Here is a 15,643-nt window from a genome sequence, read left to right as displayed (position 1 = left end):
CTCTTGCAAATTGATTTTTTTCTTAGATTCAGAAGTCTGTCTTTGACTATTCATAAGATTGAGTTCATGTTTATCAAGTTTTTTATTTTTCATTTCATAGAACTCTTAGTCTTACATTTTTTTCCTGTGATTTTGGATCTTTTCCTGTGTGTGTGTGTGTGTGTGTGTGTGTGTGTGTGTGTGTGTGTTGCAGTTTGATTTAGAATGGCCCTTAAGCTCATGTATTTGCATGTGTGGTCCCCAGCTGATGAACTGTTTGGAAGGATTAGAAGGTGTGTCCTTGTTAGAGGGGCTGGTTAGCCAGGCCCAGTGCTGCGCTCTCTCTTCCTCTCTTCCTGTGGACCACCGTATACAGCTCTCAGCTACTGCTCCAGCACCTCTGTGCGTGCAGCCATGTTTCTCACCAGGGTGATAATGGTCTGACCCTCTGAAGCCATAAGCAAGCCCCCAACTAAATGCTTTCCTTTATAAGAGTTGTCTTGGTCATGATGTCTCTTTACAGAGATAGAACAGTGACTAAGACTATATGTCTGCACAGATGTATGTACACTGCACATGAGTGCAGTGCTGGCTGAGGGGTGGGTGCCAGTCACATCTGCTGGAGCTTGAGTTACAGGTGGTTTTACGATAACCAAATGTGGGTGCTGGGAACCGAACTCAGGTCTTCTGCAAGAGCAGTAAGTGCTCTTAACCACTGAGCCAAGTCTGTGGTACCCCTCCCCTCCATACTTTTTTTCTTTTGGAGACAGTCTCCTGAGATTGCAAGTTCACACTTGCACTTGGCTTTTTACATGAGTTCTGGGCTGGTACTCAGGTCCTACATGACAAGGACTTGGTCAGCTGAACATTTCCCCAGCTCCTTCTCTTAATAAAACTTAAAACTCTTTATTCTGTTTGGGGCTGGGTGGGCATGGGTGACTAGGGCTGAAATCAGAGTAGCTTAAGTAATACAAGAACTTGCTGCTTTCCTGAGTGTGAGCCTCAGATGTGACACCCAGACCTGCCGCCCTTCCACCTCATCTCTGCCCGCTGCCCCGTGAGCTTCTTCAGACTAGATCAGTCATCATCAGTGTGGCAGCTGTAGCTGCAGGCATCACATCTCAATCCTCCTGTGCCCAGAGGACTAGAGACCCTGACTCTTGTCTGTTACCTGTCGGATGGGAGGAGGCTTTTCACAGTATCCCCAAAGACATTCCTCACTAGCTAGGGTTTGGGTCTCGTGTCTCTTTCTAACCATTGACAAGGGATGTCTACTGGGTGAATTTTGGGGGTGAAATAGCTTCAGTCACCTTCACCCTCCCCACGGTTTCATATAAGCAGACTTTTGTTTATCATATTTAATCGGTATATTTCCCCAGCTTCTCACCCATAATACGAATTAAAAATAAATCTTAACTTCCGTTTTTCCTTTTTTTAATAAATTTTTTTAAAAAGTATTTTTTAATGTTTTTCTTTGTGAGAAAGGGTCTCACTGTGTTAGCCCCGGCTGATCTGGCACTCGTTATGTAGAACAGGCTGGCCTCAAGCTCACAGAGATCCTCCTGCCTCTGCCTCCCTAGTGCTGAGATTTAAAGCCTCACCAGTACACCTGGAGACTTCCGTAGTTCTAAGATGGCTTCTTAGGTAAATAAAACATAATTGCATTCTCATTGTAAAATTTAAATAATATAGAAACATTTAGTGTAAAAGATATGGAAGTCTCTCAAAACAGGCCCTAAGTCTCAAGTTGCATTCTCTCCTCCCTGGGCAGCTCTAGGAGACAGGTGTCTTCTAAAACATTACCTGTGTTTATGCCCACGTGCACCTGGCTCTGTCGATGACAAAGCTTGACACAATCACCTGCCTGCTCCCTGCTTTCTTCCCATCGTGGTTTGTTTTGGAGGGAGTCCAGTGTGAGTTCCCTAATGGTGGACATTTAGCTTGTTTCTAATTATTTGCTCTTACAAACAGCACTATAATTAACATCCTTGTAAATGTCTCTTTGTGCATATGGGCAAGCATTTCTTTAGGGGAGCTATCTATGGTTTGGCAATTTCTACTGCCTTTAATTGCATTGCCTGGTATCTGGCAGACGATCTTCTGCATGTACAATAACTTTTCGTGTCCGTGCACCATTATAGTGTAAGTTTTAAAAAAGATGTTTCAGGCAACAATTAGGAATCTAAGTTTGAGCTCAAGTTCTGTGTGGATTGCTGTGGTCGGCTGAGGTGACAACTGAATGAAGTGATCTTCTTACCCGTGGTTAAATCCACGGGAGTCTTGTCAATTACGTTGCGTAGCAGGTAAGATTCCCCTGGCCCCTGACAGCCATTATGATTATGTGTGTGTGTGCCTGCGCATGTGCATGTGCATGTGTGTTGTACACTCATATGCCATGGCACCTATGTGGAGGTCTAAGGACAATGTGTAGAATTGGTTCTTTCCTTCTTCCATGCAGACTCCAGGGACCTAACAGGTTATTGGCCTTGGTGGCCAGTGCCTTTACCCACTGAGCCATCTCACATGTCCATACCTTGTATTTTGAATCAGAGTCGCTCATTGATACCTAGTGTTTACCTGTTAGGTTAGTGAGACTGACTAGCAAGCCTTAGGCATCCTCCTGTCTCCACATCCTCAGCACTGGGGGGAGGAGGAGCATTCAGGCATGTACCACCACACATAGCTTTTTACATCGGTTCTGGGGGGTTGAACTCAGGGCAACCCTGTGCAAGTACATTACCAACTGTACCATCATCCTGGCCCCACACATCATAACTTTTAGGATGATAAGATGTGGAGAAATGGATCTCAGAGTTGAGGAGTTATGGGATCTCGTTTTCCTCAAGTCGGTGGCCTATGGGTCTTCCTGAGAGTGGCTAAACAGTCCTACTCCTGCATGGACTGATGCACCTGCCTTCCGCACAGCCAGTTTCTGACACAGGTGCGTGCTGCTTGCCCAGGCCCCTGATCTCTTGTTTGCTCTGTGCAAGCTCAGAGGTGGGCTTCTCCCCTAACTTCCCCACTGCTCCTTCTTTCTCATATTGTCCCTTTGACTCTGGATGCTGCCTCGTCAGCTCTTCACTGTCTGCATGGCAGTGAGTCCATGCAAGAACATCTGTGGCAGTCAAGAGCGTGTTTTTGTCATTCCCTCCCCCACTTCATGATGTCTCCCCATATTGTTGCTCTGGTGTCAGTCATGCCTGAGTCTTGAATGGTGTCGATCTGAGTTGAAAATGTGCCAGTTTTTGTAACATTATCGCTAATAGACTGCTTAATTAACCTGCTGATATTGTCGATGATAGATCTGTTGGTGTGTCAAAAGGGAGACCCATGCATATCTCTCCCTCTCCCTCTTTCTCCTTCTCCCTCTTCCCCACCCCCCGTCCCTTCCCTCCCTCCCCCTCCCTCTCTGGAATGAGATAGGAGAGATCTGGGAAGGTCTCTGGGGGAAATGGAAGAATTGATCAGTCCAGATGAGACAGTTAAAGTGCAGTCCCTACATGGGGCATGCATCCTTACTTGTTACTGGGAATGATTTCTTCTGGTGCTGGTTGTAACTAGACACTCACTGTAGGAGCAATAGAGAAGATCGAAAGGCACATGCCATCTGCATAGCCAGTCACGTCAAATAACACTATCCCTGGTGGGAACTGCTCTTACTTTGACATGGGTTATCTCTTTTTTCCGCCCAGGGAGCTTAAGTGACAGGGCCATTGTTCCCCAGTGACATCCTGGAAAGACTTGCTGAGGGACAGATGCAGGGTTAACGTAGGACCTCATATAGCCCTGGCTGGATGGAACTCAATTTGTAGCTGAGGATGACTTTGAACTTACAATCCTCCTGCCTCTGCTTCCCTCTGGAGTGTTAGAATCTCAGGTTCACGTCACCACCCCTGACTGTACCTTTTTTTCTTTTTTCTTTTTTGTCTCACATGTGTTTTGTGTTTGAACTAAAGTTCTCTATCCTGAGGTCCTTACATCCACATTTGGAAACTGTGGAGGGAAAATCAGTTGCTGACCTGCTCCTGGAACTGGCCCACCATCACCTTCACAGGCTGCCTCCCCTCTCTCATCAGCCTCCCTATCCTACTAAACACACACAGGGGGACCTGTAGTGATTTGAGTGTCTTCCTGCCTTCCTGACCTGGTGGGTGTAGAGGCTGGCTTTCAGTGTGAGTGTAGCCTGTCCCCTGAGATCTTCTGGAGACCCTAAGTGCCATACTGGGAAGGCCCAGCAGGAGGGACAGGACTCACTGTCTCCTGCTTGGGGACCACAGTTGTGCCACCTTACCAGGAACAGTAGTGCTGGAAGTGGCAGGCATTCTTGAGGGTAGGGGTCCACCCTCTCAGACAGAAAACCCAACTTTCTCACTCAGTGATGTGTCAGGTCTTTGAGAACTCGGGGCCTGGCAGCCCAAAGGCCAAAGGGGTTGTAGAGTGTCTCTGGGGCCACTAGAGGGCAGGTCACCAACAGAGGCCAGGAGCTGCTTCCAAGGCCACACAATAAGAGGCCTGTTTGGGTGTGAGCATTCCAGGTCTATGGGAAGCTCACCTCTGAGACTGTGTAGAGAGAGAGAGGGGGGCAAAGTTGGGAATGAATCCCAAGCCAGATGCCTCAAGCCTATGCACTTTGCCCATCTTCTATGGCCTTCCCTCTTGCTCCAAGTGTTTGCCTCAAATCCACCTTCTTTATTCTGCCTTTGGATATGGTTAAGGTAGGGTTTCTCAGACATTGTGGAAACTGCATTCTGGAGGCTGAGGCAGGAGAATTTCGAGTTTGAGAATGGTCTGGGATACACGGAGAGACCCCATCTCAGAACAAACCAGGGTGTGAGTTTCTCTGTCGGGGCACTATTGACTTTGGGGGCCAGGTAGTTCCTTGTTGTAGGAACGCCCTATGCACTTTAATGCCACTCTGCCAGTCATGTGCCAGGAACACCCCCACCCTAGTCCCCGAACCATGAATAACAAGTAACGATCTCCCCAAATTGCCCCTGCTTGAAAGCCACTGCTCCAACAGGTAAATGTGTGTATTGTAGGCTTTAGTTCTTGCCACAGAAGGTCTGCCATGGTGAGCGTTGATCAGCATCGTGTGGAAACAGTGGAGACACTCAAAGATAGCATATGTGCTCGAAATACATTTCAGAGCCTGTTTGCTCTCCGCCTTTCCTCTCCAAAGACTGAAGTGCCTCCTGGTCTTCTCCTTGGCTCATTCCACCTCCCTCCTTGACTACAATAGGACAGTGAGTCTTGGAGACCCCTGGTTCCCATACCAGCTTCACCTGCAGAATTCTGTCCCCCCAGCTGTGAGCACCCTGCACTCCTGGGCTCCACAGCCATTGGCTCAGGTCCCAGGAGCATCTGTGGGCTCCCTCCCACTCCGCTTGCCCACTGAGCCCCACCACCCCTCCAGCTCCCCAAACCCGGGTGCCCCCCCACTGGAGAGGGGGAAGCAGCAGGTGTTGATGCTAATCAGCGTTCACAGCCCAGAACTGCAGCCGCTCCCAGGCTCACACACTCCCCAAAATTAAACACTCATTATACAAAATTAATTGACATTAATTAGCAAAAATTAAAACTTTAAACACAGCAAGGCGCTTTGGGGGGAGGAGTGGAGCAGGCAGGCTCCGCATTTGTCACCCCCCACCACATTTCCCACCACCCACCTACCACCCCCAAGTCTCCCCGTTTCCATCATGAAACAGAGCTGGAGGACTTCAGGCCAGATCTATATCAGTACGCTGCCATGGGCCCGGCCCGTGAGTTCTCTCCTTCAGGGGGTCAGGGCAACTGTACCAGCTGCCTTCATCTAGTGCTTATTTAAGGATCCAGGAGCCTCCTGCCAACTTTAGGCCCCCAAGATCTCAGCTGAGACTAGGGGGTGGTATGGCCAAGTGGAGCAGCTCGACCCCTGGAAGAACTCTGCTTGCTACCCCCAGACCCTGCCTCTGGGTACCTGAGGTTTGGGCACCACAGCCTTCCCCTCTGTTCCACTTTGCCATGTGACTTTGGTTAAGTCACCCTTGCTCTCTGAGCTTGTGTCCTGTTTGTACGATGAGGGGGCGACGCTGGGCAAGTACCAAGGTCTGCTCTGTCACCGGCTGTTGTGAATGCCATCTCTTGGTTTGCTCTCATGAGACATGCAGGGCTGAATTTGGGGAGTGGCAGTTAAATGCATTTTATGGCCAAGGGACTGAGTTGCTGGTGGTGGAACATCAGGCCCCAGGGGGATGCATCTCAGGGCCAGAGAGCTCTCTCTGCACACACATCTGCTTCCCCTGCCTGAAGACCGGTCCCAGAAGAGAGGTGAGCAGCGCCCTCTATAGGTGGCAGCTCCCAAAGCCTTCGCCATATTTCCACCTGTTACTTTTGGCCTGTGCTTCCTGTGTCTCCAAGGGCCTTAGCATCTTTTGCAGGGCTGAAACCAAAACAGAGGACTCCACCTCTCTGGGTTCACAGAACTCTTGGGGGTAGGGAGCCCTGGCTGGAGGGAGGAGCTAGGCGGGAAGCCATCCGTGCCTCACTTCCCCCTCTCTGTATTCCTCTCTCTCCAGCCAGTGCCAATATCTGCAACGTGGTCCTGATGCGGTATGGGGAGCTAGAGGAAGGGATTGATGTCCTGGATGCTGATGGCAACCTCGTGGGCTCCTCAAAGATCGCAGCCAGACACGTGGGTTTCCCAGGGGCGAAGCCCTGCAGGAATGGATTGATGCTCCCATACATAGCCTGTGTATTCCTCAAGGTCTTCTGGTCACAGGACCTTGGCTTGCTTCTCTGCTGTCTCCTCATTCCAGTTGCCGTCTCTCATCTGTGTGAGCCCTTGGCCTCAAAGTCTGCTCCCTGTCAGGCTTGTTCCCTGGACAACCCTTCACTGTTCTCCAGCCACCTCCCTCTTATCTTCACTGTGAAATGTCCCCATTTTTATCCCAGCCCCTCAGGACCCAGTTCTTCCTCAGAGGTGTTAATTGGAGAGGGCAGAGGAGCCTCCCCAGGGCTTTCTCTCCATGCCCTAGGCCTTCGCAACCTTGTGGGTTGTGAATGGGAAGCTGCAGGCAGTGGTATGAGGGCCGTTACCTCTCTGGGAGCAGCAGTGCTGTGAATGCTGGGGCTTCAGGCTGTGGAAGAGGCTGTGGCTCCTAAAAATGGTTCCAGTAGCCCTGCCACTATAGCTCTTGAGTTTTACACACACACACACACACACACACACACACACACACACACACACACACACACACACCAGTATACATGGTGCTTTCTCAGCCTTCCCGTTGATGGTGGTTGGTGGCTTGTCCTACTGTCCTGGGCTCTAGCCTGTCAGTTATGGGAATGAAACAAAGGGGCAAGCATGTGGGGAGAGCATTACACCTGTATCAGTCTCTGTTGCTCAGCAGAGACCTTGTTGCTAAGCCTCTGGGCTTCTCTTCCATCTCAGGAAGTCAGGGCCCATTTAGATCCTGTAAGGGCCAGGGCTGGATGTCATGCCAGCCGTTCACTCTTTGTTCCCTGCCCTGGCTCTAGGCCTTCACGTCCTGCCCACAGGCCCCTGTTCTGGAACCTGGAAAGGCCCTCTTCCTGGGGACTACTATCAGCCCCAGTCCCTCATTGGGGGAACCTGCCCTACTCTACCCCAATCCCACCCTTCATGGTGCCCTATGAGGACAGTAGAGGTGACACCCGGGTAGGTCACCCAGCACCTCAGCAGCCCCAGGCTTCTTTCAACCTTGCTTGACCTATCTCCGTCTCATTGGAGAGACTTGGGGAGATGTGAGTTGAGACACATTCCAGGCCATCCCTCTAAGAGCAGGAGCCCATGATTCAAAGGACTCTACAGTGGCTGTCCAAACACAAATGGCCGTTTAGCTGGGCCTCAGGATATGCCTCCCACGATCCCATGGAATCCCAAGCAAACCCCAGGGCAGATCTCCATTGGATCCTGTACATGTTCAAAGCTCATGTCCCTTACAAAGCTGACCTTTTCTTACCAAGGCTGCAGCTCCATTGGAAGAATACTTACCTAGCACACACAAAGCCCTGGCTTTGATTCCCAGTACCACATAAATCAAGGGGTGGTAGCTCATGCCAATAATCTCAGCCCCCCAGGAGGTGAAGGCGAGGGAGTTTGAGGTTCAAGATCATTCTCAGCTGTGTAGTTCAAGGCCAGCCTCGGGGTATAGAAAGAAAAAAAAAAAAAGATTAGAGCCAGGAGACAAAGATCTTACATATCTTTGTCTTTGAGGGATGTATGTTTAAAAAGTAACCCACAGCATCATTCAGCCTGGGAGCCCCCTGGCTCTGCAGACCCCAGCAGTTTGTTCTGGCTTTGTTTTGTTTGACAGCATTGTAGGCCCTCTGTGTACCAACCCCAACCCCTGATCCCTGTGCACCCCAGGCTGGGAAGACTGCCTTCTGCTACCCTTCCCCCATGCAGAGACTCTGCTCTTCTCAGAGGCTTGTGAGGGAGGGTGGGGCCATGTCTGTTGTCTGGAATCCAGCTCTGTGAGCACTGCTGTGAGCGGGCCCAGGCTGCCAGATGTGCTGAACAGCAGTGCACACACCTCACTCGTGGGGTGGGATTTGCTTCCCTAGTGGATGTCCCCAGCTCTGAGCTCTCCACTCACCTCAGCGTGTCCTCGTCCTCACTCAGGCCCTGCTGGAGACAGCTCTGACACGAGTGGTTCTGCCTATGCCCATCCTGGTGCTCCCCCCGATCGTCATGTCCATGCTGGAGAAGTAAGTCAGGCTGTGGGGACAGAGGGGATGCTGGGTGGGGAGCCATGACGCCTACCTCATGTGCTTCTGGGGGGTGGGAGGCACCTACTCTGTCTTCTGCTGTAGTGGACAGTGGTATTGAAACCCATGACTTTTCCCATGCTATTGGCTGGTGCTCGTGCTGTCAGGTCCCCCATGGGTAAGCCTGGTCCTGTCCTGGTGAGGGACAGGGTAGCTGGCAGATTTGGTGGGAATTTGTGTGATCCTGTGAATGCGAGTATGTATGCATGTGCCCACTGTGTCAGTGAGTAGTCCCAGCCTGTTGTAAAGATAGTCTAAGAGAGGCAGCCTCCCTGAGAGGTTATAAAACTAGAACAATATAGTCTGACTGTGGATCAGTCTTGCCATCCAGACGATGAGGTAGACTTGCCATGACTTTGAGATAGCATGGGGTACATGGTGAATTCTGGCCAGCCTGGGCTGCGTGGTTAAGATCTTGTCTCCAAAAAATGAAACAACAACCAAAACCACAAAAAATAGGCTGGGAGTGGTGGCACCTGCCTTTAGTCCAGGCACCCAGGAGGCAGAAGCATATGGATTTCTGTGAGTTCAAGGCCAGCCTCGTCTATATAATATTTTTAATTAATTAATTAGTTAATTAATTAATTATAATAAAGCAAAAATGGAACAATAAAAACCTCCCTGGCTTGCTCAGAGAACAATCAAACCACAACTATTTGTCATGTCACTGTCCATAAAATCCAGGGAGCACCACCATGCTAACAGGGAGCACTAGTATGCTAAAAGAGGGCTGCTATTATTAGCACACACAAAGCTCTGCAGACCAGGCTGGGCTTGAACTCAGATCCTCCTGCCTCTGCCCTGAGTGCTGGGACTGAAGGCCTGTGCCACAGCCACCCGGTTGAATGCTTCTCCTTATTTATCGGTGAGTGTATAATAGGAGAGTGAGGACTGGGGTGCAGCTTGGAAATGGCTGAACAGAGAAAGAAGGAAGAACCAGGGTCCACCTGCCTATGGATGCCCGGCAGGCCTGGAGTGGGGCAAGAAGGACTCTGGGTGAAGCTCGAGGCAAAGAGCCTGGCCAGTGTGTGCATGGGCTGATAAGCAGGTCGTGGCCTCTCCCTCTGGTGGGGCCCCATAGGATCCAGCATGCTGGAAGGAAAGCATGCCCACTGGCACAGACAGACAAAGGTCCTGGGCACCCAAAGGAGAGACCCTACAATCCCAGAAATGGGCAGAACCTTTGCATCTGAGCATTGAGATTAAAATCTATTAATCTGGGACAGGTATGGTGGCCCAGAACTCAGAAGGACGAAGCAAGAGGATTGCCATGTGTTTGAAGGTAGCCTGGGCTATATAGTGAGTTTGAGCCTGGGTTAAAATGTGAGACCCTGTTTTGAAAACACATTAAGAAAAAGGGTGGAAGGGAAGGGAAGAGGAGGGAAGAAAAAAAAGTTAGCATGGAAACTTAAAACAAATAAACAGCAGCAAAAAAATATAGATTTGGAGAGGGCAGTTCTTTGATTATCTGGCTTTCTGTATAGCCCTCTCCTGTGAGTCTTAGAAGAGACCCCCAACTAAAAGGACAGATATGGGGGGTTGGGGATTTAGCTCAGTGGTAGAGCGCTTGCCTAGCAAGCGCAAGGCCCTGAGTTCAGTCCCCAGCTCCTAAAAAAAAAGAAAAGAAAAGAAAAAAAAAAAAGGACAGACGTGTAGACCAGGGCCAGGTGAAGAGGATGCGGCTGCCTGCGGTGCTGAAACCTGGTTGGTCACCTGTCACGTGTGCAAGTCTGGCAGGACAGAGCCCTCACCTGGCAGATTAGGCAGAGGAGGTTTCTTATAGACACAGGCATCAAAGGACAGCAGAAGCTGGGGAAGCCGAGGGCTTGCCCCATACTCCTCCCATAAGGCTCAGAAAAGCTACGGAGGGAGAATGAAGTCTCACTCCCCAGGCTGGTGTCCAGAAGCAGCTAGGGGATCCAGAAGCCCTTGGCTACAGGTTTTATGGCTTGCTGGGATACAGTAGGCAAACCCACTGCAGCCAGCAGGAGCAGAGCTGAAGCTCCAACCCTCCTCCCTATCTGAGCACCCAGCAGCCTCAGCGCAGTTTCCAGACACCTGAACACTACACACAGGAGGGGAGAAACCTGGTTCATCCCTTCAGCATGGATTGGCTGCAGAGGACATGACCTGAGGAGACTTCCTACTTTGCACAGGAACCGAGCTTGCCAAAGGCTGAAGGCGGGTTGGCTTAAAGTTTGCTTTAGGAGCTATGGGGGGTGATGTGGAGATTATTTTCACTCCGAACCCTCCTTAGCCCAGTGTCTGGAGTGCTGTACAGCCTGCCTCATCCCAAGAGGATGCTGTGGGGTAGGGAAATGAGAAGTCAGTAGTTGAAGCTCCGTGCAGCCTACTAAGTAGTTGACCCTTTCCTGGGGCTCCCTGGATGATTTTGAGAGAGAAGAGTCCAGCCCCAGTTCCCTCAGAATGTTAGGTGGGTAAGACTCCGTTTGTATGCTCAAAGACTTAGTAATCTCATGCCCACTATCAAACCCCGGGACTGGGTCGCAGGAGAGGCAGAGCACTAGAGACTCCTACTAGGGAAGTATGCTCTTCAGCCTCAGTTTCCCACATAGAAAAAAAACGAGGATGCAGCCCTTCTTGCTCTTCTGGACTTGGCGTTGGTCAATGCTCCAACATCTCTTCCCCCTGAGGACCAGCAGCTGTGCTGTCCAGAGTTCTTCGATGCAGGATTTCAGGGCTAATGGGAGGGGGCGGCCCCCACCCTCCCGAGCCAGGTTGGGTGAGGAAGTCTGGACAGCCAGGGAGAATAGACAAAAGCACACTTACAAAGCAGCTGACTTGCAAATTAATGGAGCGCAAAGTAGGGCTGCGCTGCAAGTGCTGAAGGAATGCACAGCAATGGGGGGACCAGCTGTTGTGTGGCGGCCTCCTCGCTTGCCTCTGGCCTCAGTCTATCCTCTCCGTCAGGAGTCCTGGGCCTCCAGCTAGGATCAGACAGAGGTGGAAAGAAACTGTGTGTCCCATTGTCCTCACCACTGAGACCAAAAGAGGTCTGAAGTGTGAAGTTAAGGACCTCCCGTTACGCGCCGGGAGCGCCCTGACACACACCTTCCCTGTAGATCCTTCCAGCCGGGAAGCTGAGTTCTGATCCAGGGCTGGGAGGCCCACAGATTTAACCCATCAGTCCAGAGGCAGGCGTCAGTGAAGGGACGGAAAGGCTACAGTTTGCTCCCCCAAGCCTTGCAACCCTGCTCAGGACGCACTGGAAGAGTGAATGTGGGTGGGTGGAAGCTGGATGGAGCTCTGGGCCCCACTCGTGGTAGATCCCTGAGTCCGCTCCCCTAGCTCCTTCACTGCCTGTGATCCGGGTCTTCCCTTTTTCCAGGCATTCGCACATCTCTCCATCTGCATATTTTAACTCCCCCAGCTGCCTTTCCAATCCCTGCCTGCCTGTTCCCTCTTCTCCCCTCCCCCCATCCTGCTGTGTTCTCTCTTGGGGGCTCTGGACTAGACTCCCCAGGCTTCCCAAAGGTCGCAGCCCTGGGGCTTCCTGGACCCACCTGCATACAAGGGACTTCAGCCTGCTTCCCCTGAGAGGAGTCGAGGTCATAATCCCCATGGATGGGAGTTTGTTGAGTGTTACTTTCAGGAAGTCCCAGAGGACCTGTCACCCTTCCCTGTCCCAGGTGACCTTCAGGGCTATGCCTCCAGGTTCACCCTTGGAGAACTGCCACAGACAGCCCTGAGACCCAGGCATGAGATGATCAGAGCTGGTCTTGACCTCATTCCAACCTCTGTGAGACCCCAGAGGAAGCCCATGAGGCCTTGGGCTAGCATAGGTTAGAGAGATAATAGGGTGCCACTCCTCTTGGGGTTGAGCTTGATTTTGGCACCCTCTGTCTTGTTCCTCTTATTCCTTGGGAGAGTGCTCACCCCAGCCCCCAGTAACTCAACGAGGCTTTATCCAACATTCACACAGAGCATGGGGTCTGGGCCAGCCAAGAAGGGCCAGTGCAGAATTCTACTGCCAGGATTTCACATCCTTTGTGCAGGTAGCAGCAGCACCAGCGAAGATGATGTACACTTACCTGCTGCCGAGCTGGCTGACCTTTGGATTTGCTTAGAATTGATAAGCAGTTGGGTCTTGGTTAACACCTGAGTGAGAACATGGAAAGGCAGCCGCCTCTCAGAGGTGCGATCTAGAGACTCATGAATGCCAGTTCCTGGTTCTAATGCCAGCTGAAGGAGGGTCCCGTGGAATCAAGAGCCACTTTTAACTAGACCATTCCAGTGTGTACTGAGAGTCTGAGAACTGCCACTCTCAACCTTGCTGTCTGCTGAGGGGGCCTGCCCCCAGAAGGATGGATGGATGAGTCAGTTTCCCCTTATTCGACCAAACATCTGGGATAAGGTAGAAACGTTTGACTCTCAGTTTCAGGTGGTTTCACCTGTCATCCAGCCTAACCCCTGGGGCATCAGGCCCATGTGGTGTGAATAGGAAGCAGAACAAACCTGGCCCTTTAGAGAGTGGGAAACTTAGTAGGAGAGGGACTGGAACTCCCTTTTGTCCCTGAGGGGCGCCCTACCCTCTGGACCCTAGCTTAGCTTCTGCCATCTCCCAACAGGACCAGACTAACGAAACCTTAATGTGTGGCAATTTGAAGACACATACAATTTAGACTACGCACAGCAAGGGCCTCTCCTCTATGACTGGAGCCAGCCCTGCTTCAGTAGGGGAAGGGGACGAGCTCCAGTTGTAATCTGTCCCACGGCTGGTCCTGTGAGGCTGCTGTGGCCACTGAGGTTGGGTTTAGCGCCCATCTAACATCACTAGCAGATGATCCAGGCATTCAGTTCTGCTGGCATTACCCAGTTTCCAGAGCTAGAATGCCATAGAATCTGACAAATGGTGGTTTCTGCTAAGTGTGGTGACTATGTACTTGTCAGCTAGGGTGACCCACCTCAGTCCTGGGAACCCATTCAAACTCTGCACACCGAATCCTCCCCCACCCCCCCAACCTGTCATAGGGGGTGTGACAACTGCATCAGGCAGGGAGGTGCAGCTGTCAAAGGGTCCTGAAGTCAGGAGCCAGGAGCAGCTCAAGGTGATGGCCACTACAGGGTGTTTGTTAGAGTCTAGGCAGCTGCCTGCAGAATTACCCATGACCATGCCTGCCCGCCCCATGGCCCTTGAATGGAAGTGGTAATCAATGGGATGTCTTCAGTTTTCATGCACAGGACAGGACTGCCTATCTCTGGTCACATGCATGCACATGTGTGTGTGTACGTGTACAATGTATTCTGTGTCTACTTTCTGGATGGCACATACTGGAGTGTTCCTGATGTTTACTACATCTCATATGTGTGTGCTTCTTCGGGAGCCAGGGGACAGTCACTTCTGTCCACCCCTCCCCATCACCATGTAGATGGGTGGTTCACTCTAAGAACTTGTTTACAATTGAAGTAGCCAAGGGTTCCTGTGGGCCCTTCCCTGTCTTCACAGCCAGGTGTGGGGAAAGCAGTGGTAACCAACAGAAGCCCCGAAGACAGTGCCTACTCTTTTACTAGGCTCGAGATGTACTGGGCCACTGAGGTAGCCCGGGGCCCAGCTTTGGCAGCTCATGGCCAGGCAGTCTGGGCTGTGTACCTCATGTGGCCCTCCTTCTCTCCACAGGACAGCTCTCTTGCAAGCACGCCCGCGGCTACTCCTACCTGTGCATAGCCTCGTGTGCCTGGCAGCCTTCGGCCTGGCCCTGCCCCTGGCCATCAGCCTTTTCCCGCAGATGTCAGAGGTCAGTGGGGGTCCAGGGCAGGGCAGGGAGGAGGCACTTATTATCAAAGACTTTATCCAGTACTGACTGCCAGTACTGAGCCAGGGTGTGTGGTGAGAGCCAGGTCTCAGGTGGCTCCAGTCTACAATACCAACCTTTTGGGCTAGAGCAGGGTTGTGGTGAAGGAAGTGAGGCAGGAGGACTGCTGTGAGTTTGAGGCCAGTTTGAGCTAAAAAGTCATTTGGGACCAGCATGAGCTACAGAATGAAAATCTTTCTTTAAAATCAATCAATCAATCAATCAATCAATCAGTCAATCAATCGATCAATCCAGTGAATGAATTTGGCTGAGGCTTAGACCTCTCAAAGATGACTGTCAAACAGCGACACAAGGATCCTGTGTAATAGCAAATGAAGTTTAAGGAAGGTTAGGGTGGAAGGAAAGAGGCAAACAGATTCTGAAGGGAAGTGGTGCATGCTGGGGCACGGAAGCTGGATTGGAGTTGACCCAGTGGGCGGGGTCTTTGGGGACACACAGGCTAGAGGTCAGCTGGTGTTAAGATTCTGAGGTATGACAGTACCTGGCATAGGTACCTGAATGAGGTCTGCCCTGTGAGCAGTAACGGGGAGAGATGACTCAAGCGAGGTGAAGCAGGTCGGACCTGGGCGGTACCGGAAACTTGAGGTGAAAGCAGAGGGGCGATGGCACCTGAAGAGCTGCACAAAGGCTTCTTGGTTGCGAATGGATGGTCTCCATGGATGCTTCATGATGAGTTGGAGCTCTGGAGAGGGAGCCATCAGGAAGCTGTGGCGGGCATCCAGTGAGAGATGATGGCGGCTTGGACCAGGCTGTTGGCAGTGGGCGTTGAGAAGTGGGGCCATTATGAGAGTGGGGCAGCCGCTTCCTTGGGATTTTCATGAAGAACTGCATGTGGCAGGGGGGGAAGGGAGCCGGCAGGGTGTGCGCCTGGCTTTCTGGTTTTGAAACCAGAAGGTAGGTGTAGTCACTTTGTCACAAGATGGAGATGAGAAGAGGGGAGAGTTGAGTCAGTTAGACCTGTAGGTGGGAGGAACCCATGAACCATGTAAGTGGGGGTACCCTGTGGGGAGCGGCATCCAGGTCTACAATCTAGGATGGTG

The 15,643-nt window shown here is 51.4% G+C and overlaps 1 protein-coding gene across 10 annotated transcripts in view; it reads left to right on the top strand.

The window, feature by feature from the left end:
* The window catches only part of Sfxn5 (sideroflexin 5), a 119,840-nt gene that overhangs the window by 89,145 nt on the left and 15,052 nt on the right, over positions 1-15,643 (top strand). For 8 of the 10 annotated variants that reach the window (XR_005503169.2, XM_063285637.1, XM_063285639.1 and 5 more), the window contains 3 exon segments: positions 6,534-6,649; positions 8,624-8,709; positions 14,408-14,525. Coding sequence is in view for 9 of the 10 variants with exons in the window: in XM_063285637.1 (XP_063141707.1) it covers positions 6,534-6,649; positions 8,624-8,709; positions 14,408-14,525 (320 nt within the window). In the remaining variant the exon portion in view is untranslated. 10 annotated transcript variants of the gene reach the window in all.

Source organism: Rattus norvegicus, chromosome 4, assembly GCF_036323735.1.
Source record: "Rattus norvegicus strain BN/NHsdMcwi chromosome 4, GRCr8, whole genome shotgun sequence".
Lineage (NCBI taxonomy): Eukaryota > Metazoa > Chordata > Mammalia > Rodentia > Muridae > Rattus > Rattus norvegicus.
This window is presented reverse-complemented; position numbering and strand designations above follow the sequence as displayed.